The 25,381-nt window shown below is 39.6% G+C and overlaps 3 protein-coding genes across 3 annotated transcripts; 1 reads left to right on the plus strand and 2 right to left on the minus strand.

Annotated features, from left to right (window-relative positions):
• Nucleotides 1–380: 380 nt before the first annotated feature.
• LOC113269505 (olfactory receptor 51A7) lies at nucleotides 381–1,319 on the plus strand. The gene has a single exon (XM_026518384.2). It carries the CDS (start codon nucleotides 381–383, stop codon nucleotides 1,317–1,319), a length of 939 nt encoding a protein of 312 aa, XP_026374169.1.
• An 8,765-nt stretch (nucleotides 1,320–10,084) lies between these two features.
• LOC113269504 (olfactory receptor 51G2) lies at nucleotides 10,085–11,026 on the minus strand. Its single transcript, XM_026518383.2, has one exon. The coding sequence runs from the start codon at nucleotides 11,024–11,026 to the stop codon at nucleotides 10,085–10,087; it is 942 nt and encodes a 313-aa protein (XP_026374168.1).
• A 7,325-nt stretch (nucleotides 11,027–18,351) lies between these two features.
• LOC113269503 (olfactory receptor 51G1) lies at nucleotides 18,352–19,327 on the minus strand. The gene is made up of 2 exons (XM_026518382.2): nucleotides 18,418–19,327; nucleotides 18,352–18,380 (listed from the first exon to the last, which is right to left on the minus strand). The coding sequence occupies exons 1-2, from the start codon at nucleotides 19,325–19,327 to the stop codon at nucleotides 18,352–18,354; spliced, it is 939 nt and encodes a 312-aa protein (XP_026374167.1).
• Between the last annotated feature and the right edge of the window lie 6,054 nt (nucleotides 19,328–25,381).

Here is a 25,381-nt window from a genome sequence, read left to right on the forward strand (position 1 = left end):
GGATCTTGTTATAAAGCCAATGAGAGGACTACTAAAGATCATTGGAAAACAGTGAGAAGGATTCTGAATGCCTATCACTGACTCAAGCAAAGCAGCTCTGTTATGATAGGATGCTTTCATATTTGGCTAAAAGTGTTGGAAAATCACCACCATAGGATAAATTGTTATAAGTGAAATTCCCATGTGGGAGAACATAAACATGTTAAAGGACTTTTGATTAATGTTGAAAATTGCATTTTATTTCTATTATGCCCAATATGCTTCTGAGCATAGCATATAAAAGAGCTGCTTATCTCCACAACACTGAATTTCATACTAAAGTGTGACTGCTTTTTCTTTATGTGATTTCAGATCTGGCTAAAAAGGTCCTATTCCCACTCATGTCTGCTTTCAATAATTCTGAGGTCCAGCTTTTTCTTCTCATTGGAATCCCAGGACTGGAACATGCCCACATCTGGATCTCCATTCCCATTTGCCTCATGTACCTGGTTGCCATCACGGGCAACAGCACCATTCTCTTTATCATTAAGACAGAGCCCTCACTTCATGAGCCCATGTATTATCTCCTTGCCCTGTTGGCCATCTCTGACCTGGGCCTGTCCTTCTCCTCCCTTCCTACCATGCTGAGAATCTTCTTGTTCAATTCCATGGGAATTTCACCCAATGCCTGCTTTGCTCAAGAATTCTTCATCCATGGGTTCACTGTCATGGAATCCTCAGTGCTTCTAGTTATGTCTTTGGATCGCTTTCTTGCCATTCATAATCCCCTGAGATACAGTTCTCTCCTCACTAGCAGCAGAGTTGCTAAAATGGGGTTGATTTTAGCCATCAGGAGCATTCTTTTAGTGCTTCCATTCCCTTTCACTCTAAGGAGATTAAAATATTGTCAGAAGAATCTCCTTTCTCACTCATACTGTCTACATCAGGATACCATGAAGCTGGCCTGCTCTGACAACAAGATCAATGTTATCTATGGCTTCTTTGTTGCTCTCTGTACCATGCTGGACTTGGCATTAATTTTTCTGTCATATATGCTGATCTTGAAAACAGTACTCAGCATTGCATCTCTGGCAGAGAGGCTCAGGGCCCTCAATACCTGTGTCTCCCACATCTGTGCTGTGCTCATTTTCTATGTACCCATCATCACCCTGGCTGCCATGCACCGCTTTGCCAAGCACAAAAGCCCTCTAGTGGTAATCCTTGTTGCAGATATATTCTTGTTATTGCCACCCCTAATGAACCCCATTGTGTATTGTGTAAAAACTCGACAAATCCGAGAAAAGGTCTTGGGAAACTTGTTAAACATATGTAGGAGATAAAAATTTGAATATAGAAGTAATAAATTATGAACTGGTAAGTATGAATTGACACCTATTTCAGTGCCACAGTGGTTACTTTCTAGTGGAAGACTGTGGGAGAGTGAAAAGAATTTACAGTAAAGTCAGGAATACATTATTGAACAGGAAAGATGAAATAATCAGGTGATAAATGATACGATTCACAGGGGATTAATTCATATTTTGAGTAGTTGAAACAAAACCCTATATAATGGAGCAGTTGGGTTTGAGTCATCCCTTAAATAATGGATACGATTGGACAGATTGAGATTATTATTCAAGCAGCATTTATTAAATTTATATATTTACAATGTACACTCACTATGCTATCAAGAAGAAATGAACTGACGAGGTACATAGTAGCCATGAAGGATGTTAGTCTGGCTGGAATAAAGAGCATAATTTGGCAAATAGTGAGGGATAATTTTGAATAGTGTGAGTGAACCAGATTTTGGAGTACCTAGAAAAGCTTGGAGAAGTCTAAATGCAGGAGGTACTTGGGAGACAATGTAATCTCTACAGCAAACAGCTAACGTGATAACTCAAATGTTATGAATGGCATGTCTGAAAGCATGAGCAAGATGGATTGATATTGAGAGAGATGACAAGGGGATTGACAGGCTGCAGCAACAATCCCACTACGAAGTGATTCTGGGAATGGGCAGAGACGGAATAGAATCATTTAGGTTGCTTTATGTTGTTGTCTTTGTTGTTGTTATACAATAAGCATAATTTATAAGAAATTTGGAAATTCCACTAAACAATGAGTGTACGTACACGTGTGACTGAATATTCGAAGACAGACATGTTGAAAGAGGAGGCTGGCGTAACTGTTTATCTGCCACAATGAGAAAGATAGCATTGCCCTCATTTGCAAGACAATAATACTTAGTTGTAGACATGGAAGTAAATATATATATATTTTAAACAAGGTTCAGTCATCAAACTGTGAAGATCCTCCCTTATTAAGCTATCTCAATTTTTTTTTTCACTCACTGATTCCCCCTGCAGCTGTTTTAGTTCAGATTTAAAATTCCCCCTTGGATTACCCTATCATACTGTACGTTGAGATGAACTATTTGAAGGATCTTTTTAAAATGTAAATGTCACCACACTTAAAATCCTTCAATAGATGTCCAGTACATTACAAGATCATGGTAAGGCTCCATATTTGCACAAAGGCTTTCCATTATTCAATACCTACTTTTATCTACTACTTTATCTGTTAATACTCTGCCTTATACTTCAATGGGGTAATATAAATACATTACATTGTTACTTATACCTAATCCTTTGCTTTGGTGTGTTATATGTCAGGAATGCTGTATTAGTTTTTTATTGCTGTGTAAAACAGATTATCATAAAACTAATGGCTTGAAACAACACAAATTTATTTTCTTACAATTCTATAGGTTAGAGGTCTGACATGACTTTTACTGGGCTGAGGTCAAGGTGTTGGCTAGCCTGCATTTCTTTAGGGAGTTTTTCCAGCTTCTGAGACCACCTGCATTTTTTGATTCAAGACTCCCTTCCTCCGTACACAAAACCAGCAATATAACATCTCCTGTGCCCTTCTTCCATTGTTTCATCTCCCCCTGACCATAACTTAGGAAAGGTTCTCTGCTTTTGAGGATTCATGTAATCAGATTGTGCCCACCTGGACAACCCAGGATACTCTCCCTATCTCAAGGTGTCTAAACTTAATTACATCTACAGAGTGTTTTTTGCCAGATATGATAATCTTTTAATAAATTTCAGGGATTAAGACACTGAAATCTTTAGAGGGAATATTATTCTGCTAAGAAAAATGCATTTCTTCAACTCTTTAAAATTCCTCCCATTTAACAATTCAGTAGGAATATATTTCCTCTATTAATACTTGGCTGACACCCTTCTGCTCCAAGTATTATAAGTTCATATTTGAATTTTGTTCCCTCTCAGTGTACTGATTTCTACAACGTAATTTCAACAAGCATTAACTCGTAATTACTTAAAGGTTGTTTGCTTTTGCCAAAGTGTAAATCCTGTGATCTACAAATGTCTGTATGTCTTACTTATTTTTGTATCCCTATTGCTTAAAAGCTACTTGGACAAAGAAGCACTCAATATTTGTTGGTAAGTTTGTGAATTCGAGTGACCATCATTGAATAAAATCGCTGCTCATTTCCTAAGCTTAAAACCCTGAGCATTTTGGGGCCCCTGGGTAGCGCAGTTGTTTAAGCGTCCCACTCTTGGTTTCAGCTCAGGTCATGATCTCAGGGTCCTGAGATCAAACCCTGCATTAGGCTCTGAACTCAGCAATAAGTCTGCTAAAGTTTCTCTCCCCTCTCGCTCTGCCCCTTCCCACGTACGTGTCCTCTCTCTCTCTGTCTCTTTAAAACAAGGAAATAAATTCTTTAAAAACATCCTGAGCATCTCTGTGGACAGAGGCCTGAAATTATACCGTGTTAATCACCACAGATTAGAGCATGTGATCATTTCCACAGGCAGCTCCCGTCCTACAATCATGCCAAGCCTGAAGGAAAGCCTATAATGTCTACCAGAACTTTACTGTCTGCTATGTTAAAGGCCAACAACTGCCTCCCCTATTATTTCTCTCAACTCAAGTCTATTTTTTACACCCGTGTCCACTCTCTCACTTTATTTTCCATATTCAAACTGACATGAAGTCCCATAGAAGTTTTGCTCCCAACCATCTATCAATCTTTCCTGATCTATCTCTTCTGCCATAATCCTCATCCACATCACCATCCTTTCATGCAAGAACTTTTTAACCAGCTCCTAATTTGGGCCCTTCCTTCAACCTCACCCTCCAATTTGCTCTCCACTTTGCAGCCAGAGTGACCTTTAGTAAAACAACTTACGTCATACACTCACTTAAAACACTCCTGTTCTTTCTTACTACAACTGGGATAAAGAACAAAGTCCATGGCCCTAAAGAACCCCCACTCCCCCAGCCATGACCTGGTTGCTGTGTCTTTTTCTGCCTTACCTCTGGGTCAAGAGGCTGAAAACAGCTGGACCTCTTTGCTGTGGGTACCATGAAAACTCAGGACAGGATAAACAGACAACAGCCAGAGAACAAAGACTTACAAATGGAAAGGGCCATGGAATTCATTGACTGCAAGTTTCTGATTTGCAGATAAAGAAACAGAGCCCAGAAAAATGCAATGCCTTTCTTAAGGCCACACAACAAATGATAACTGAAATGGTTATAAATGAAGTTCAGAATATTTCCATACAGTCATTTGTTTTAATTCTTAACTTCAACTTATTAAAGTAGATATTACAAGCCCCCAAAACTTCGGGGGAAAAAAAATCCAACGGGATAAAAGAAGGGAGAAATTGGAAGAAAGGAGGATTACTTTTCCTGGGTTAAAGAACACGTCAGACCTAAGCCTCTCTTCTAGGCCTTCCAAAGGCGAAGGCACTGTAGGGGTGTGGTAGCTGGAAGAATTGAAGCCATGAATAACAAGAGAAAGAAGGTGTTAGGATTTCACCCTCTTTCATGTGTGGTCAGATTGGTGGGAGGGAATAAGATCTCAGATGGATTAATTTAGCGCTCTGGAGAGATTAGGTCATATATGTGAGAGGCAAATATATTACATACACTTAATTGATGATGTATTATTTGTTCCATACTGTACCAAATATATTAGGCACAATATCTCATTCAATCTTTGTGGTAAATACCTGAAGTAGATAGTACTCTTGTCCAAAATGCATGGCTTAGAGAAATTGAGCGATTACTAAAATTGCAGGCCAGAGGACTGGGCTCAGGTCTCTTTGAGGCCACTTGCCTTTGTTCTAAAGTGTTACGCTACGTCGTCTTCCAGGATATAAATGAAAAAGAACAAATGAAAGACATTGGCTTGGTTAGGGGATACTGATAGGCCAGATGTGCAAAGTGGTGGTCCACAGGACAAAGCTTGCAGAATAAGGCTTTATTTCCTCCGTGTAACTGTGAATTATTTAAAAATTGAACGAGTTCTCAACCTTTAAAAATCATGAAATTTTACAGAAGAAACTGGATCTTCTTTATGTTACATTGTAAAGAATTTATTTTCCTGTTTTATCAAGTATTCTTCCAAAGCAACATTTTGGCTTTGTGCTCTTCATATTCAATAACACACTCGATTATTTCTAATTCTCTATCTTTTTTTAAGAATAGTTGACCCACAACATCACATTAGTTTCAGGGATTAATATCCAAAATATATAAAGAATTTCTACAACTTAGCATCAAGAAAACCCCCAGAAAAATCTGATTTTAAAATGGGCAGGAGACCTGATTTTTATTTTCTTTTTAAAAATCAGCACATCTACTTCTATCAGCCCAGCATTCCGGAGCTGAGTAGTCATGTCCTTAAGACAGTTTGCCAGAGATCATACCCTACTACTTGCCATTGGTCTTCCACAATTTTTCTTCACTCATTTACCTTATTAGGTGGCCTTCACAGGGATGTGAGTTTATGACTCCAGTTCCAAATTTTCTTTGAGAGAGGTAAATGAGAGAGTCATCTGGCCTTATTATAGGTTTAAGATATGACTCCAGGTCATGAATCTATCTCCCCCCCACGGCCTTCTCGTCCAGGTTCCAGAGCCACAGATCCAAATGCCTGATTGAGTCTACTTTTTAATGAGAATAATGATAATAATAATACTTCACAATTGTTGATCATTTACTAAGTACCATATATTGTATCAAATGCTTTACATAATATATGGTAGCTTAGTACACTTATTCCCCTATTAACCCATTAGGAGGTATTATTATCTATCCCTATTTGGCAGATGAGAAAGTTGGAGCTTATAGGGGTGAAAAAAACTTTCCTGGATACACAGCTAGTAAGTGATGTAATCTGGATTCATCTCAGGCTGATTTATTCCTGAGCTTGAGTTCTTAACCACCGCTACACTCTCTGGTGCTCAGTACCTTCAAAATGCAATTAAGTAATTCCTCCCTTTAAGCCTGCTCCTTATCAAGTATTCTTTATTTCACTAAGTAGAACTCTTGTACACTTAATTCTTCAAAACTCAGACCAGGAAGTAATCTTCAATCCTTCCTTCCTGGAGATCTAATATATGGCATGGTGACTGTAGTTAATAATACTGTATTGTATGCTTAACATTTGCCAAGATAGTTGATATTTTTTTTAAAAGATTTTATTTATTTATTTAAAGACAGAAAGAGAGAGTGCACACAAGGAGGGGTAGGGGCAGAGGGAGAGGGAGAGAGAGAATCTCCAGCAGACTCCACGTTGAACACAGAGCCCAACGTGGGACTGGATCCCACAACCCTGAGAACGTGACCTGAGCTGAAACCAAGAGGTGGATGTTCCCTGACTGAGCCACCAAGGTGCCCCAAGAGAGTCGATCTTAAGTGTTCTTATCACACACAAAAAAATTATGGACTATGGAATATGATGAATATATTAATTTGCTTGATTGTATAATCATTTCACAATTCATATATCAAAACATCATATTGTACACCTTAAATATATACAAGTTTTATTTGTCAAGTATACCTCAATAAAGCTGAAAAGACTGGAAGATGGGAGAACAGTTAGAAGAGACAATTAGACTTAAAGTGGTACCAACAGAAGTAGAGGCATGTGGCTTTATGGTTTTCCTGAAGTTTTGTGTATACACAGAGACCCAACACAAACCACCCATGACACTCACACACATATTCTATTTTATCCTATTTGTTTTTTATAAGTACCCTTGAATCTTCCACATGTAACACCCAAGGTTCACATATACCCCATCATTGCAGAAACAGCTTTCTTATGTCAAACAGAACGAGGCACTGGTTGGGGAAGGCATCACCTGTCAAGAGTTAAATGTCAGGTGTGCTAGACGGCCTCAGATTAAGTCCAACTTCAAATGAGAACTGACTCCACATAAACCTTGTAGTAGAGGTTTTATTTTTGGTCCTTTGCCACTCCCTTTCTTGATCCTGCGCGGTGCAGGAACGTGACATCCTCAGTCTTTCCGCTAGATGTTCAGAACCCTACTTAGCATTTTATCCGGACTTGCTTTCTTCACAGATACCTCCAAGACAAAATTACAAATACTATACTGACATATATTACTCAGAAGATAATTTTTTTAAAGATTTTTTATTTATTTATTCAACAGAGATAGAGACAGCCAGCGAGAGGGAACACAAGCAGGGGGAGTGGGAGAGGAAGAAGCAGGCTCATAGCGGAGGAGCCTGATGTGGGGCTCGATCCCATAACGCCAGGATCACGCCCTGAGCCGAACGCAAACGCTTAACCACTGTGCCACCCAGGCGCCCCTCAAAAGATAATTTTTATTAAGCTTTTATTTTAATTCCAGTATAGTTAACATACAGTGTTATATTAGTTTCAGGTGTATTATATAGTGATTCAACAATTCTATACATTATTCAGTGCACATCACAATAAATGTACTCTGTAGTCCCCTTCACCTATTTCACCTATTCCCCTACCCATCTCACCTCTGGTAACCATGAGTTTGTTCTCTATAGTTAAGAGTCTGTTTCTTGATTTGTCACTCTTCTTTTTTCTCCCCTTTGCTTTGTTTTGTTTGTTTTGTTTTTAAATTATGCATATGAATAAAATCATATGGAATTTGTCTTTCTTTGTCTTATTTCACTTAGCGTTATACTCTCTAGCTCGGTTCATGTTGTTGCAAAGAGCAAGATTTCATTCTTTTTCATGGCTGAATAATATTCCATTATAAATATGATATATATGTCTCAAATCTTCTTTAATCCATTCATCTATTGATCGACACTTAGGTTGTTTCTATACTTTGTATTAGTGCTTTTGTATTTTGAGGGTAAATACCCAGTAGTGCAATTACTGGATTATAGAATAGTTTTATTTTTAACTTTTTGAGAAACCTCTATACTGTTTTCCACAGTGGCTGCACCAGCTTGCATTCCCACCAATATTGTAAGAGGGTTCCTATTTCTCTACATCCTTGCCAACACTTGTCGTTTCTTGTATTTTTTATTTTAGCCATTCTGACAAGTGTGAGGTGATATCTCATTGTAGTTTTGATTTGTATTTCCCTGACAATGAGTGATGTTGAGCATCTTTTCATGTGTCTGCTGGCCATCTGTATGTCTTCTTTGGAGAAGTGTCTGTTCATGTCTTCTGCCCATTTCTTAACTGGATTATTTGGTTTTTGAGTGTTGATTTGTATCGGTTCTTTATATAATTTGGATATTAACCCTTTATCAGATACGTCATTTGCAAATATTGTCTCCCATTCAGTAGGTTGCCTTTTAAATTTGTTGATTGTTTCATTCTCTGTGCAGAAGCTTTTAATTTTGATGTAGTCCCAATAGTTTATCTTTGCTTTTATTTCCCTTGCCTCAGGAGATATATCTAGAAAAATGTTGCTGTGGCTGATGTCAGAGGAATTATTGCCTGTGCTCTCTTCTAGGATTTTTATGGTTTCAGGTCTCACATTTAGGTCTTCAAAGATTTTTTTTTTCTTGGGTAAAGTAGTGGCAAAATTGTAATGGACAGATAAGAGGGTATAGGGATTATCTCTTTTTGGTTCATTGGTTTATGACCTTTTTGATATAGTCAGTGCCTCAACCTCTTTCTACTTACCACCTCCCCTTCCTCCACCCCCCTGTTCTCTACTTTTTCCTGACATGCTAGGGTACAATGACAACAAAGACAACTTCAGATATTTCTTTAGATGCATTATTCTCTCTCTCACTTCTGACTCAGGTTTGCGCATTCTATTCCTTCAGATAAGACCATAATTTTCCAGTCTGACTGCTAAACTCCAATGTGTTCCTTACAGCTGGCGTGTTAACCCAAGGAAATCTTTCCTGACGCTCTGTTCCCCCAACTGGAAGAAGATATTTCTCTTTTTGCTCCTATCTCAACTTCTTTTTACTTTGAGCAACACAATTAACATATGACTGTATAAATAAACCATTCCCAAATTTAGTGTCTTAAAAAACAAACAAACAAGTGAACAAACATTAATTGAACTTGCAAATCTGCAGCTTGGGTTAAGTTCAGAGTAGGATTGATTATTTTATTTGGTACCACCTGGAAAGGCAGGAAAAATGGGGGTTGGAATAATATGAAGATTTGTTCACTCACTAGTAGTTGATAATGATCCAACTAAGGCTGAGACCTTAGCTTGGTCTATTGGCTGGGACATCTACATGTGGCTTCTCCATGTGGTCTCAGCTTCCTCGCGGTATGGTGGCTGTGTTCAAAAAGCAAGCATTGAGTAAGACAGAGATATAGATGGATATAGAAATAGAGGTAGAAAAGGAGGGAGATAGAAAGAGTGGGGGGAGGCGTATATCGATGAAAAACATATCACCTTTTATGACCTAGCCTCAGCAGTCTTACAAGGTCACTTACAAAACATTCAATTTATTGAGGCAGTTACAAAGTCCTACACAGTCACAAGGAGAGAAAAAATTTGACTCCATCTCTTGATGGTGAAGTGGCAAGTTTCTGGAGGAGAATGTAGGATTAGAAATACCTCTGTGGCTGTTTTTGGAAAATGCAATCTGCCATGTCATATTGCATTGTGTTTTCCCCCATCAGAGCAGAGATAATTCTGCAAGAGCTGTGACTTCTTGATCATTCCTTTATGTATTTGTTGAGTAAATAAATAATAGTCTCCTCCATTTCATGCACATTGGATGTTATAAAGGAGAGAGGAGTAAGGTAGACTTAAGGAATTAGTGCCTCTAAGACTAAACCCAGCTAGCAACAAAACGCATGGGTTACACGATCTCGGATCTGTTTGGTCTTCACGCTGTAAACAATGGGGTTCAATAGGGGAGGAAATAAGAGGTACACAAAGCCCATGATCACCTGGACCAGATGAGGTGCCTGCTTCCCAAAGCGGTGGATGACAGACAAGCCAATCATGGGAGTGTAGAAGAGGAGCACAGCACATATGTGGGAAACACAGGTGTTAAGAGCTTTGAATCTCTCATCCCTGGATGCAATGGACAGCACAGTACGCAGGATCAAGGCATAGGAGAAGAGAATGAGCAGTGAGTCTATACCCACTGTTGAAACAATGACAAACATGCCATAGATGCTGTTGGCTTTGATGTCTGCACAGGCCAATTTCATCACTTCCTGGTGGAGACAATAGGAATGTGAGAGAACTGGGGAGCCACAATAGGGGAATCTTTTGAGCATAAAAGGCAATGGGAAAATGAGTGCTACACTGCGGCCTAGGGAAGCCAGGCCAATCCTGCCAATGACCGTGTTGGTGAGAATGGAAGCATAGTGCAAGGGGCGACAAATGGCCACAAAACGGTCAAAGGCCATGGACAGTAGCACAGAAGACTCCAGGAAGGACAAGCAGTGAATGAAAAAGAGCTGGGCAAAACAGGCATCATGACCAATATCTCGTGCCCCAATCCAAAAGATGCCTAGCACTGTAGGGAGGGTGCAAAGAGACAGACCCAGGTCAGTCACAGCCAGCATGGACAAGAAGAGGTACATAGGCTCATGGAGTGAGGGCTCTGTTTTAATGATAAAAAGGATTGTACAGTTGCCCAGGATGGAAACCAGATATATAAAGCACAATGGGATGGAGATCCAGACGTGCATGTGCTCCAGCCCAGGAACGCCACTCAGCAGAAAGGTGGAAGAAATGTTGCTGCTCCTTTCCAGGGATCCCAAAGTCATTGTGTGTGGAGGGAAGAGGAAAATTGGATTTCCTCCAAATTCTTGAAATGAATTCAGAAAAAGCTACGGATTGTACCTGGGAAGAAATTAAAAACCAAGCCAAACAACAAATTAGAATCAACTAGACCTAGAACCATACAGCTCTTCTAGAGGTCATTTCCTTCTAGCCCCTTATTCCCTCTGAACATTGTTTTAGAAATTTTTTTTTCTTTCTCTCTCCTTCAAGCTAAGAGGTCTGAGAATCTTAACTATTCTTGTTGGTTATACCTAACTTTGCCTACCACTTTTGAGGAGATCTTTAAGTAAACACTCCTCACCTGTCTCTTTTCTGCCAGGACTCTCATTAATGTTCCAACCTTTCTTTCAACATCTTTTCCTTTCCCTTCTCTTACTTTACTTCCTTTGCTATTCCTTTATCTCTTTCCTTCCATCCTTGCTCCCTCCCTCCCCTCTCTCCCTTCTCTCCTCCTCCTTTCTTTCCTTCCTCCTTTCCTTCCTTCCTGCCTTCCTTCCCTCTTTCCTCCCTCCCTTTCTTTCTTTCTTTCTTTCTTTCTTTCTTTCTTTCTTTCTTTCTTTCTTCCTTCCTTCCATCCATCCTTCCTTCCTTCCTTCCTCCCTCCCTTCCTTCCTTCCTTCCTTCCTTCCTTCCTTCCTTCCTTCCTTCCTTCCTTCCTTCCTTTTCTACTTTTGCTTAACTTAATCAGCCACATACAATTGCTAACCTTAGAAACAGATGAGTCCTTCACTCACCTTCTCATCTCATCCTCCAGTTATGGAAGCCTAGCTTGATCCAGACAGCTCATATGTGCTACTCAGCTCACATAATTCCAGTAAGAACTAGAGAGTGAATGAATGGCTGTCTGTAAAGTTATTCTTGACTGCTAAAGTACCATATCAAAGCTCTGATTCTCTTGTCAGTAACCTGCATTCCCTAGAGATCTAGAATTTAACTGCTATGAACCTAGGTGGGAGGAAAGACTGAACCATCAACCATGGCTACACCCTCAATTGCAAGGCAGAGTCCATGAGAGTCCACAGAATAGAAGGCAATAATGCTTGTAGGATGTATTCCTCTCTAGATTAGGAAATGAAGGCTCAGGAGAGTACAGTCACTGGGAAGAGGTCTTACGCCAATTTAAGCCTCCTGACTTTCAAAGCAGTGCTCTGCTGATTCCCAATTCATAATTCCACTAGAATGTGAGCTCAAAAAGGGCAAGGGCTTTGCTTTGTTTGCTTCTGTAAAGACAGTGTTTAAAATGTGCCTGGGTACACAGTAGGCACTCAGCATTTTTTTTAATGTTTTAATGCATGAATAAAAGTTAAATTTATTTAGTTAGCTGTTACTATCTTGGTATATATTTTATCACTTTAAAAAAATCTTGTAAATAAAGTTCTATCAATAGTACCATATTACAGATGAAGAAACAGAGGATTAGAGAAAATTAATATTCCTAAGATCAAAGATATAATAAATGGCCAAAATGGGATTTGCACCAAGATCCGATTTTTCTCTAGATTCCAGGATCTCAACAACCATTACACTTTCTTCCTGCATAGATGACAATTCACTTTCAACTAGAAGCAGCGAGCATTAAAGTCAAGGGCTTAACAGACCTCCAAAAAAGTGCTGGCTCTTTAGCTAAGTTAATAAATAAACTTACTAGAGACATACACACAAATATATATGTAGACATTTTCTTCCTCACTCCAAATACTAGTGAAATTAGTAGCCAGTGTCATTAACTCACTGTCCACTTGAAGGTCAGATTGGGTCATGTGTGTTGTTCCTCAGCTTTTGCTTCGGCCATGGTCAGTGGTCACCACATCATTCGTCAAAGTGAATTCAGAAGACCTGTGATAAACTTACCTGTCAGGGACAGGCAAGCTGGATGACGGTTAACAGTATAAGTCACAAAACTTAAGGCAGAAAATTTTTTGACATGAAAACGAAGTAGGGTAGTGAAGAAAGAATATACATTATTTAATAATACAAAAGTTTATTTATAACACCCGATGAACATCTACTATTTGCCAGACTTTGTACTAGGCGCATTGCAAAAGAAATAATATTTAGATCTTAAAAAATCCTTGCAAGTTAATATTATTACCTTGATTTGCAAAAGAGGAGAGAGGCTTACAGAATTTGGTAATGTGCATAAAGTCATACCGTCAATCGTTGACAGAGCTGGAATTCAAACTCTGGAGCTCCAAGGAGCATTCTGAAAATTTGGAAGCATTTGAGCTAATACATCTAGGCAGCTTTTTAAGCTGAGACAGCCTGAAATAGGTGAAGATTGAATGACAAATGATAGAAATATCAAAAGTCTTTGTGCCCCCACCTTCTTTTGGCTCAAGATGGACTCTCTCCGGAATCAGAGTTTGTGCTTCACATTTTAAAAGACATAGGGCAGAATAGGAATCAAAGAGAGAGAGAGTTAGAATAATTTGAAAGAAGGGACCTGGACATAAAAGAAAATCCAGAATGAAAATCCAGAATAGTGAAGCAGAAGGTCTCTGCCTAGGAAAGATCACCTTTAGCCTGTTGGCTGGGGAGATCTTAGTGAGGTAACTATTCTAACAGCTGCTTATTTAAAGACCTTCAGAGTAGCCATTATCAGATTTGGTGAGGATTTTGTTGCTCCTGACCAGTTCAAAAAGCAGTTAGTTGTCTAGGGTAGAGGGGAGTTGGAAATTTAACAAATGGCCTGCTCGCAGTTGTTCTTGGAGAATACTTCCTAGAGGTGTTTGGGCAAGCTCAATGGCTGCCTCTAATTCTATCAGTCAGACTCTGCGGTCACACAAGAAAATGTCCTTTCATGTCACAAACAAGCTTTTCTTTCAGAAGATCATTCTACTTCCTACCCCTCTGTCTCTGCTTCTTGGAAGTGACTCCTAATTCTGCTAACCTTGTGTCTAATGCTAAGGGGTAGAGACCAACCTAGAGCACACCTCATTCCTGCATCTCAGTTTTGTCTGCCTAATTTGTCTGTCTCCCTGGGTCTCAGTAATACTCCTACATTGTGACACATGAGGCAACTCTCTGGGCAGGAAATCAAGGAAATGAATGAGTGTGAGAAAGCTGTTGTCTCTTAGCTAAGCTAGTGCTAAAACCAGACTTGGGTTTGATCAGTGAGATCTGACTGCAGTGGTCACCAACGTCCACAGGCACCCTCTATAGCCTTTCTTGTGCCCAAAGACCCTTCTATCCTCTCCCTCTCCAGATCTCAGGCTGAGCTTTCTGGGACCTCCTCTTGGCTCCATAACTCAGCACCAGACACCTGTCTCACCTACCAAAGCTAGGTCCAGAGCCTCCGGGTCTTGGAACAGGGGAGAAGGAAGGCTTAAACTAGAGGCTCTTGGGCGTATGGAGAGACTGGAGGGTGGATTTTGAACTCCCTGATTTTTATGAAATTGTCTGAGGCCCCCATTGAGACTCTCTCAAGAATCTTTAATGAATTCTCTACTAGGACTAGCTGAACCTCATTATCTTATACCCCAGGGATAAGGGAAAGAGAAGAGAATAGTCTTGTGAGATATCTACATGGGAAGCCCAGAAGATGTTACACATGGTAGCTTTTTAAAATCTCGTGAAATTTTGAACAACTCCATAACTTCAGGGAAGCAGAGCGGGTGTTGTTGATAGTGTTTTATATATGATGTATCATAACTGTATAGCTATGCACATCAGCTGTGACGGTGTGTATTGTGGGTATATATAACGTTATGTAACATTAAAAGGGGCTTTTTAACTCAGTGCTTCTCCCATCACTAAAGGGGAGGAAAGGAGTCAGACCAAGTCAATACAGGGATATGAGGAGTTAATCGTCCATTTTTTAGTCTTTGAAAGCTGATGGGCAAGACATTTTAGAGAGAGGAATGGAGGGCCATTTCAGTGTTTTCATTACTCACCTACTTAGTATTCAGCTTATTGAATCTAATTTAGGAATATAAAAGTGTAAATATTAAGAAATGTCCAGATCCCCACACCAAATGTAAGACCAATTAATTGACCTGATTGGTCCCCTTAGAAAGTTCTGGGCTTCCTCTTGTGCCACATTTCATTAATTTTTGGTCAAGCACATTGTAGACACATTTGAGTGTTATGAACCAGTATTTCTCAAATCAGAGTCCCCAGATAATCAGGATCAGAATCACCTGTAACGCTTGTTAAAATGCAGGTTTCTGGGCCTTAGCCCTATAGTGCAGAATCAGAAACTAACATTAGTGACAACCGCAAAAGTCTAAGAATTTTCAAATACCCTTGTCTTTATGATTTGCTTTCAATTCTGATTCCAGAACTTCTTATTCCCTCTATAATTAAAAATGCATCTTCCCCTTTAACCTGGAATTCATTTCAAAATAACAGTTACCTCTTGTTAGTTTACTAGGACCACCACAACAAAATACCACAGAGTGGGTGGCTTTAACAATAGAAATTTATTTTTTCACAGTTCTTGAGGCCAGCAAAGTCCAAGATCAAGGTGTTAACAGGTTTGGTTTCTTCTGAGGCCTCTCTCCGTGGCGTGCAGATGGCCATCTTCTCCCTGTGTTCTCACATGACCTTTCTTCTATGCATGACATCTCTGATGTCTCTTGTTCTTCTTATAAAGACATGAGTCATATTAGCTTAGGGCCAACCCTAAAGGATTGATTTTAACTTAATTGTCTCCTAAATACCATACCTCTAAATACAGTTACATTCTGAGGTATGGGGGTTAGGTTTTCAACATATGAATTAGGGGGGCACAATTCAGCCCATAAGATCTGGTTACCCATGCATCCTATCACCCAGTTTCTTATCTATTTAACAAATATTTTATAACAGAAATAACTTCTCCCCCCTCCATAAATACACACGAGCAAAGTTTATTTACAGCCTCTGAGTCCAAGCACTGGGAAAAGAGAAGTAGTGTTAGATATGTTTTGGAAGAATATAGGTTTGAGTCTCAGGTGTTATGGAGAGAGAGAGAAAGAGGGAGAGACTGAATTAATCTTTGAACAGCTTTGAGTAGAAGGAGTATAGAGTTTGATCATATTACAGGGAAGATTTCCTGCTTTCTTTAAATCTTAGCTATTCAGCTTCTTTGAGGGAAAAATGAGATATGATGTGGGGAGAGATCGTCCCTCACCCCCAAAAAAGGGAGCTCATATCTCCTAGCCCAGAAAAGAGCAGGGAAAAGAAACAAGGTAGAGGCAGTATATAAGGGAACACCTTGTACTTAGAGATGCTGCCTGCAGGAGAGACCAGCTAGGAGACACTAAAAGGACCTAAAGAGAATATTATTGGACTGGACTTAGACAAGCTGCTGCAAAAGTTCATCTTGTTTTTTGTTTTTGTTTTTGTTTTGTTTTTAATTTCAGTATGGTTTTTAAATTGTTGTCATTACGGTTTTTCCATGTAATTAGTTGGCAGATGTATATGAAGAAGACAGATGTTTTAGAAAGAAAATAAGCAAGATTTCTCCTGTGCACCCTAGTCGTGTGGGTAAAGTTGTTGCCCATCATTCTTTACAGAATGCCCACACTGTATAGTTCCCAGGAACATGCCATGCGATTTCACATCCTTTTTTTCTTTATCTCTACAGAGTCAAAATAGATTTCCATTCATCTGAAATGTTAGCATATGTGGGAAAACTAGAGTCCAGAAACTCTCAACAGCACAGTGCCAAAAGTTTAGGTTTTGAGATCTGACAGACCTGAATGTGGTTTTTGAGTTTTCTATTTATTAGATATGATATTGGCTACCTTATCTCATTGAAGTTCCTATCTAAAAGGATTATATGAGAATTAAGAGGAAATTGACTATCTTAAAGGGTAAGAGAGCACTGAATAAAAATAGTTTGAGAAATTAAAATTTTGACCAAATGATATTCGGTGTTGTAGTAAGTAAGTAAACATCATGACCATTTAAAATGGGTCTTATAAGCATGCCTTTAAATTAACATTCCTGACGTTTTTATAAGGCATACCGTTTTAACTCCTCCTGAGGTCTTAAGTGTCTGGGAGACCATTCTTCAGAAATAAACATGCCAATTCTTGATCTAGATCATAGGTTATAGTTCTATAAAAGGAAAATTCATAATTTTGATGGTCAGTAATTAAATAATCAGGATACAGAAGTCATCTAGCTGCTACCTGTAGAATGCCTTCTTGTAGTATTTTTTTTAACTGACAAAAATCTTATTTTAAAATTTTTACTCTGCCATTTTAATTTCCAAAGGACAGTCAAATTGGGTATTGCATGTAAGCACTTTGAGACATTCTGTAGTATATAGTAGATGCTCAATAATTGTTAGGTGCTATTGCCACAATTGTAACCATTATTTTTTATTGTTATTTCCCACCTAATCAGTAAGAAAGGTGGAGGTGGGGAGGAAATACAAGATGTCCTATTTATTTTGAAAGTTAAAATGTATACATATTAAAGAATGCTCCCAAATCCCCAATGCTTGTATGTCCTCTGACAGAACCTTGAATATCCATCCAGGCGTCAACACAAGATGTTATTACTTTTTTAAAAATCACCTTTAGGTTTAAGTTGCTTTCATGCTGCCTTCTGATACTTAGTTTTGTAAGAACTCTTCAATAGATATGAGTCCAAGGGTGGTGCAAAGACTCTGGAAGATTCTGGAAGAAATCTTCAACTTCAACTCGCTGAGGCATAGAAGAGATGAATCTGAGACCCAGAGAGTATGAGTTTCACAAGAAATAGGATTCATTTGGCAAGTCGCAGTTCCTAGGTGCTAACTGGTTCCTTTTAAGTACTAGATTACAATGTGGAGTAGAGCTGATAGAACAAAGAACTTACTTTGAGTGGCGTGTTAGTTAGGGTCCAATCAGAAGAAATAAACCACACAGTAATTTTAACAGAAAAGTTTCATTTATTTATTAACAAGAGATTACAGTAACAGGGAATCGACTAAGAGTGAGGAAGAAAGAACTGTAAAGGATACTCTAGGGCTGAGCGAGAGTCTCCAAGGAAGAAAGAAGTTTTCAGAGGAAGAATCCTCCCCAACGCTAGTGTTTGGATGTTGATGGAGAGAATGTGAGTGAAGCTCATTGAATGACAGAGAGTTCACTGGGTTTCTGGGCCAAAGCGGATCCACAATTAGGTTCAGGCTGGTTGGTGCAGAACCACTTGCTGGAAGACTGATGAAATTTTCCAAGAAGCTGCCTATGGGGGTTACTGTTGACTTTCTGGAGAGAGCTGAGGCACCAGCTGGAATCACCAGAAAGTTTCTAGAAGCTGCTTGAGGAGATAATCTGCTATTGATTCACTGGAAACTAAAAATATCAATAGGCTTTATGCCCCGAGCTCCCTCCCTTCATCTTAACCCCATCCTACCGAAAACCCCTAAGGGATTTTACAAATTCAAACTTCTTAGCAATGCGGATGCGGATTTGCCTGGTCTTGATACTATAGACAATGGGGTTCATGAGAGGTGGTACCAGTAGATACACATAAGACATTAGGAGGTGTACAATACGGGGCAGATGTTCACCGAAGCGGTGCACAAGAGACAAACCAATCATGGGAATGTAGAAGAGTAACACAGCACAGATGTGGGAGACGCAGGTGTTGAGGGCTCGAAGTCGCTCCTGGCGGGAGGCAATGCTTAGCACAGTGCGGAGGATGAGGGCATAGGAGAGGAAGATGAGCAGTGAATCCATGCCAACAGTGCAGGCCACGACAAAGAGCCCATATATGTGATTGACAATGATGCTAGAGCAGGCCAGCTTCATGATCTCTAGGTGCAGACAATAGGCATGGGCCAGCACATGGGAGTGGCAGTACTGGAAGCGTTTAAGGAGGAATGGCAGGGGCAAGATGAGCAGGGCACTTCTAAGCATTGAGCTCAGCCCCATCTTGACAATACGTGTGGGTGTCAAGACTGTGGAGTAACGCAGTGGGTTGCATATGGCCACATAGCGGTCAATGGACATGGACAATAGAACTGAAGACTCTACCAGAGACAAGGTATGGATGAAGAAGAGCTGAGTGAAACAGGCGGTTATGCCAATCTCTCTGGCATCAAACCAGAAGATGCCCAACACAGTGGGCAGGGTAGATAGACAAAGGCCCAAGTCTGTCAGGGCCAGCATGGCCAAGAAATAGTACATGGGTTCATGGAGGGTCACATCCGTACGGATGACATGGAGGATGGTAAGGTTTCCTGCAATAACTGTCAAGTAAATGAAGCAGAAGGGAATAGAGATCCAGCCATGGAGATCTTCCAGACCTTGGAAGCCCGTTAGAAAGAAAGTGGCTTTTTGGAGGCTGCCATTATAAGAGATTGTCATAGCTTTACAGTCTTGGGTTCACCAACCTCCAATAGAGAATGGGATTCCTGGAGAGTGATAGAACTGAATTCTCACTCACCTAAGTGTCCTGGGACCAGCAAGAGAGAAAGAGTCTGCAGATGAAATGAGAAGGGATTGGGGGACTTGATGTATTAGCCTTTTCTGGAGGGTCTAGGATGTGGACTTTTACAGGGGATTTCTGTAGTCTATGGATGTCATATGATTTAGCCTTACAGTGGTATGTCTGCCAGTGTCAGACCCTCAGTGGTTTAACGAAGTCACCTCAGATGGCACCTTTTTCATATGCTTCTCCCTGAGAAAAATCCAATTTAATCCCTAAAGAATTCAGAATCTGTCTCATATATATGAGGAATTAGTACTATACACCATTTTGCATAATTGTGTACTAGGATCAAGTGCATATCATATGCCTTCAGATGTATTTTTAATTTGACTGGGGATCGTGCTTTATTCCACAATGCCTAGCCTACAGCGGAATGCAGAGGATGCACTGAGTAAATGTTGAACTCCTTGAACTTGTAACTTGTGACCAGAGTGATGCCTTTCTTGAATCTACACAAAAACCTTTGGTGACTAAGGATGCAAATTGTGTTGTACAAATCTGAAGTCTGGAACGGAGAAATGTCTGAGAAGAATCAGGATCTTCAGAAAACAACTAATTCTAGGAAAGGGTACACTGGGGCTGAGTTCTTTCTGAGAGATATCAGAAGAGATGTGAGTTTCCAACATCAGGGCAGTTAAGCTGGGTTAGCTGTAGAGATGACGATGCAGAGGACGTATGCATCAGATCTGAAACAGAAATAACAAAGAGAAACCTAAAATGATTAGGAAAAGCCTCTCATCCTTAGCTTATAATGAGGAAACTAAATCTTAAGGCTCTCGGAGTAAGCTATGCATGTGGGGTTTGGATCATTATGACACACAGGTATGGGTCTGTGTTTATAATACCTGAACTGAGCTCTATTTAACTTCTGCCTTCGGAACTTTTATTCGATTACATTTATTGCAAGCCATACTATAATGGGTTCTATGTATATTAATATGGTGTGACTAGTGTACTGTTTATCACATGCATAAAAAGCTTAAAATAGCTAAACGAGACAGAGGATGGAGAATCAGGGAAACAGAACGAAAATAGTAGTGTATTATATCCCTAAAGTCACGTCACCGCTGTGACTATAAAAAAGAGAGAAAGTAGGATGAGGGTTTCTAAAAAGGCATTGCATTATGATGGTGAGGGCATCGTCAATTGTTTAGAGAATATTTTGATAGATTGGAGAAAGATTATCAGGGCTGAAATTATCAGTGGGTGGGGAGGAATAAGTAAAGAGTGTATATTGTTTGTAGTTTTCTTCTAAGAGAAAATCTTAGCGGATGAGTGAAGATACCAGGATATTTTAAGGAGGAGAGATGGGGAGTTCAGGGTACTCTTTCAAAAAGGCTTCTTTTTTTCTCAGTAAAGAGACATTGCAAGAGGGAGGATAAAGACAGAAGAAAACTCTATACCCAGCTTTTGCCGTTCATGTGTTAGTCAAAACAGGTAATAATAAAATACTATGCAATAATTAATATAATAATAAAACCCCGTTTATTTTGTGATTCCAGAGTTAGAAAAGGGAAAGAGATGAAGGAGAGAGGGGGAGATGGGAAGGAGATGAGCTGTGAAGGAAAAGGGCCTATCGCAGCATTTGCAGAAAAGGCTGTGGGCCGCACAGGCGACAATGCACTCTCGCTCCAATATCGAGACAGAAAGTGGCAACAGGATTTTTTAAAGGGAATGATGAGAAAGAAGGGGAAATTTTCCATCATTTAAGTGGAAATGCAAGCAAGAGTTTAAATGTATGTGTAGCTTTTCAGCCAGCAGACTCACAGTGAAGCTCGTTTCCATCCATCTTACTTTGAGCCATTTCAGAGTTCGTGAAAGGGAAGAAACGTTCAGAGGTGATGTGTCTCACTCCTGTATCTCCAACAGGGAAGGATCATTCTGCTGCTCAGTGAGAAGCTGCCGCCATCGTATCTCTCACCCTGCTATTACCCTGCCTTCCAAATATATTACTTGCATATTATATTTTGGGGGTGGGTAGGAGGCAAGTGTGCCAGATACGGGAGTGGGAAAAAAAAGATCAATGGAGCCATAACTACCACTGGAGAGATGGAACTGCTGTATGAGTGACTAGGGACTTGCAACCCTGGTACAGATTTGGAACCTAATAAAGTCTGCTGAGTAAATGCATAAGTGAATGGTTGGGAAAAAAAAGAAATGAGATGCAGTAGGGATTAAACCATAATTTTTAGTGCAGTGACTACATTTTCTTCTCCAAGGCACTCACCTCCAGTTTAACAGATCAGAGAAGTGTTGGCTGGTTCCTCCAGAATATATCATACATCCTTGATCCTCCCTTCAACTCCAATGTATTGGAAGTTACAGGGATGCCATCCTAATGTCTATGGCAGAAAAGAGGAGAGGTGGGTTGAGCAGCGATTTCAGTGACACTCTGACTTCCCCTGACTTATTCCTCATATAATTTCACACAAAGGTGTTCAAGATTATCAGCATCTGTGTTGGTGACCATCTGCGGATTCTTCTTGCAATATACACAGGAGCATACCAACAGCGGGGGGGAGACCAGTCAGAACTCAGTATGAGTGCTAACACAGCTACAAGAATACTCTCTGCTTAAAATACAGGGTCTTTTTGAAGAGCCCAGCAGCTTCTCCCTCTGGACCTCCGCTGAGACTGAGAATTCCCTGAAGAGTTCTCAAGATGCTTAGCTGAGGACGGAGGCCATGGGAGGCTGAGAAACTTCAATCCTGTAAGTGGGCAAGGGTTAACTTCAAGATGTTAGGATGCTTCTAGTTCTAGATTTCATTTTCTGAAACTAGATGAGAAAGATCTAGCTAGGCTTGGTGTGCAGTATTGCAAGAGAGAGGGTGTTTTGATTCAGATTCAGTTAAAAGATAAAGCTGATTCCAACCTAATGTCTGATACTTTCTAACCATGTGACCAGGCAACCTAGGAAAAATTAATCTCCCAGAAAAATTATTTCCCTATATTCTAAAAAAGGAACCTCTTCCCTCTTCTTTTTACTCAGATCCTGCTACTATCAGGCATGTTTTAGAGTCATCTGCTAGCGTAATTTGGTTTCAGTTTAGGGAGAATAAAGATCCACCTTGGCCTTCAGTCATAAGCTATGGGTTTCTTAATTACTATTGGCCATTCCCTGTATATTCCACTCACCACACATGTGGTTTGGGTCATAATTCAGAAACTTGTACTCCAAATACCAGTTTAATACCTTAAAATAGTTCATCAATCCATTTTAACTACCAACATGTATATCAAGAGTTCTTCCAGAATTGATTTTAACAATTGGAGGGAACCTGAATGGAATAGCTGGTACTTCATAGATTCTCAGTAAACACAATTATTAAAATAATTAGCAGAGTGAGTGTGATTCTAATTTGCCAACAACGGGCCTAATTTACACTTACTGGTTTTTTCCCCAACCAGTTTGGAATCTGTCCCATATTTTTCATTGTATCACAAAGTGTTGTGTGTAATTCATTTTTTTTTCCTCTGTAGGTACAGAATCTAATTCCATTTACACAAAATAACTTCTTTATTATTTCCTCCATTAGTTCCTAATTGATATCTGTCTTCTCCTACTGCTAGAATATAAGGGTAGGGAGTCATGGGTACATTGTTCACTACTGCATTTCCAGTGCCTAGCATTTTTACTAGTGAAACACAGTTGCAGCTTCATAATTGTTTCTTTAATTGAATGTAATTCCCCAAAGTTGAAGACAGTAATGCTTTTTTCCATTAGCTGTCTCTTTTTAGACTAAACTTCATTTATTTGTGAAACAAGGTATATGTGAATTTTGATTTTTGTTTTCCTTCAGATTCCTCATTTGGTGCCTATGACCAACAAATATTTGGGCTTGTTAACATAAGAAAACACAATTCCTTGGCTGTTTGTCCAAAGGAGTGTTTGTCCTTTCCAAAGTCATTAACTTTATCAGGTTTCGCCCCCCATTTTCTTAATGATCAGTCATTATTGACTCTCCACATAACCTCCCTCATTTTTAATTACCTGTCAGAGTTGACTCTTAGAGTTTTCCAAGAATGTTGAGAATATGGGAGAACCTTGGTTTTTAAGAAAGTTTAAGCTCTTAGTGTTTCAGTATCATACTGGCTGCTTTTTTCCTGGATTTTGCTCTTCTTCCCAACCTCCAAATGGGTGCAAACCTATAGTATTGTCCAAGGACCTGGTTTCCTTGGGGACCTGTATCTTATTAAGGATGAGTGTTTAGGACACAAGAGAAAGGCCAAGGCTGCGAGTAAGTAGACAATATCCACCATCTTAGAGTTTGCCCATTTTCTGAAACTCGTGTGAGCCGTAGAACTTACTTGCTTTTCTGACTCCTAGATCTGGCCAAAATTATCGTATGACAATAGACTGACAGACTGACTATTTGTATTCCGGCATTGGTCTCACCATTGTCTTGAAGAATATTTTTTTAGAACTAGGTATTATTGAGATTTAATTTAAGTGTATATAACGAGCATCCATAAATGTAATTATTTTATCATATATTTATTATTTTGAAACTTTTATATAGTAATATAACACCATCCTAAACAATTTAAGTAGATTTTCTCATTTATGTTGTTATGCTATAATTTTCTCTGTTTTACAGATTTAAAAAATCTTAGAGAGGTATAATAATTTGTCCAAGGTCTTGTATCTCTCTGCCACTGGGACATAAAGAAAAAGAATCATGCAATATTTGAGATATAGACCCTTCTCACACATCTCATTCAGAGTGGGGATTTCTGTAATTTCCCTGGACAGACTCCCATCGGCATGTATATTCTATCTCTCTTTGGTAATTCTGAAAGATTCTCAATTTCCATGAGCAAATCTTCTGATTTGCTTTTTTTAAAAAAGATTTTATGTATGTACGTATGTATTATGTATGTATGTATGTACTTATTTGAGGGAGAAAGAAAGAGAGAGCAGGGGGAGGAGGAGAGCGGGAGGGAGAGTTATCCCAAGCAGACTCTATGCTGAGTGCAGAGCCCAACTTGGGGCTCGATCTCACGATCCTGAGATCATGACCTGAGCTGAAACCAAGAGTCAGAAACTTAACTGACTGAGCTACACAGGCACCCCCTGATTTGCTTTTGTTTTAACATCCAGCCCATCTTTTCAGGATCCAAAGAGTTAGAAAATGGAATGCAAATGATGTCAAATATTCTGAAAGAGTAGATTTATATCTTTTTAAAAAATATTTATTTATTTGAGAGACAGAGAGACAGTGAGAGCATGAGTGGACTCAAGCCCAGGACCTCAGGACCATGACCTGACCCGAAGGCGGTTGCTTAACCAACTGAGTCACCCAGGCACCCCAATTTTAGTTTTTTTTTTTTTAAAGATTTATTTATTTATTTATGTGACAGAGAGAGACAGCCAGCGAGAGAGGGAACACAAGCAGGGGGAGTGGGAGAGGAAGAAGCAGGCTCCTAGCGGAGGAGCCTGATGTGGGGCTCGATCCCGTAACGCCGGAATCACGCCCCGAGCCGAAGGCAGACGCTTAAGGACTGTGCCACCCAGGCGCCCCTGTTTTTTTTTAATTAACATACAATGTATTATCTGTTTCAGGAGTACAGGTCTGTTATTCATCAGTCTTACACAATTCACAGCACTCACCATACCACATACCCTCCCCAATGTCCATCACCCAGCCACCCATCCTTCCCACCCTCCTCCACTCCGGCAACCCTCAGTTTGTTTCCTGAAATTAAGAGTCTCTTACGGTTTATCTCCCTCTTTGGTTATGATCTGCTGATATGTGGAATTTGAGAAACAAGGCAGAGGATCATAGGGGAAGAGAGGGAAAAAATGAAACGGGATGGGAGTAGATTTATATCTTACCTCCTTTGTGATTTTTTTTTTTTTAAAGCACTGTAACACTCCACCCCAAAGTCAATGGAAAGGAAGAAATTAGAATCAGGGAAGAATTTATAGA

The sequence above is a fragment of the Ursus arctos genome, unplaced genomic scaffold (assembly GCF_023065955.2).
Source record: "Ursus arctos isolate Adak ecotype North America unplaced genomic scaffold, UrsArc2.0 scaffold_22, whole genome shotgun sequence".
Classification (NCBI taxonomy): domain Eukaryota; kingdom Metazoa; phylum Chordata; class Mammalia; order Carnivora; family Ursidae; genus Ursus; species Ursus arctos.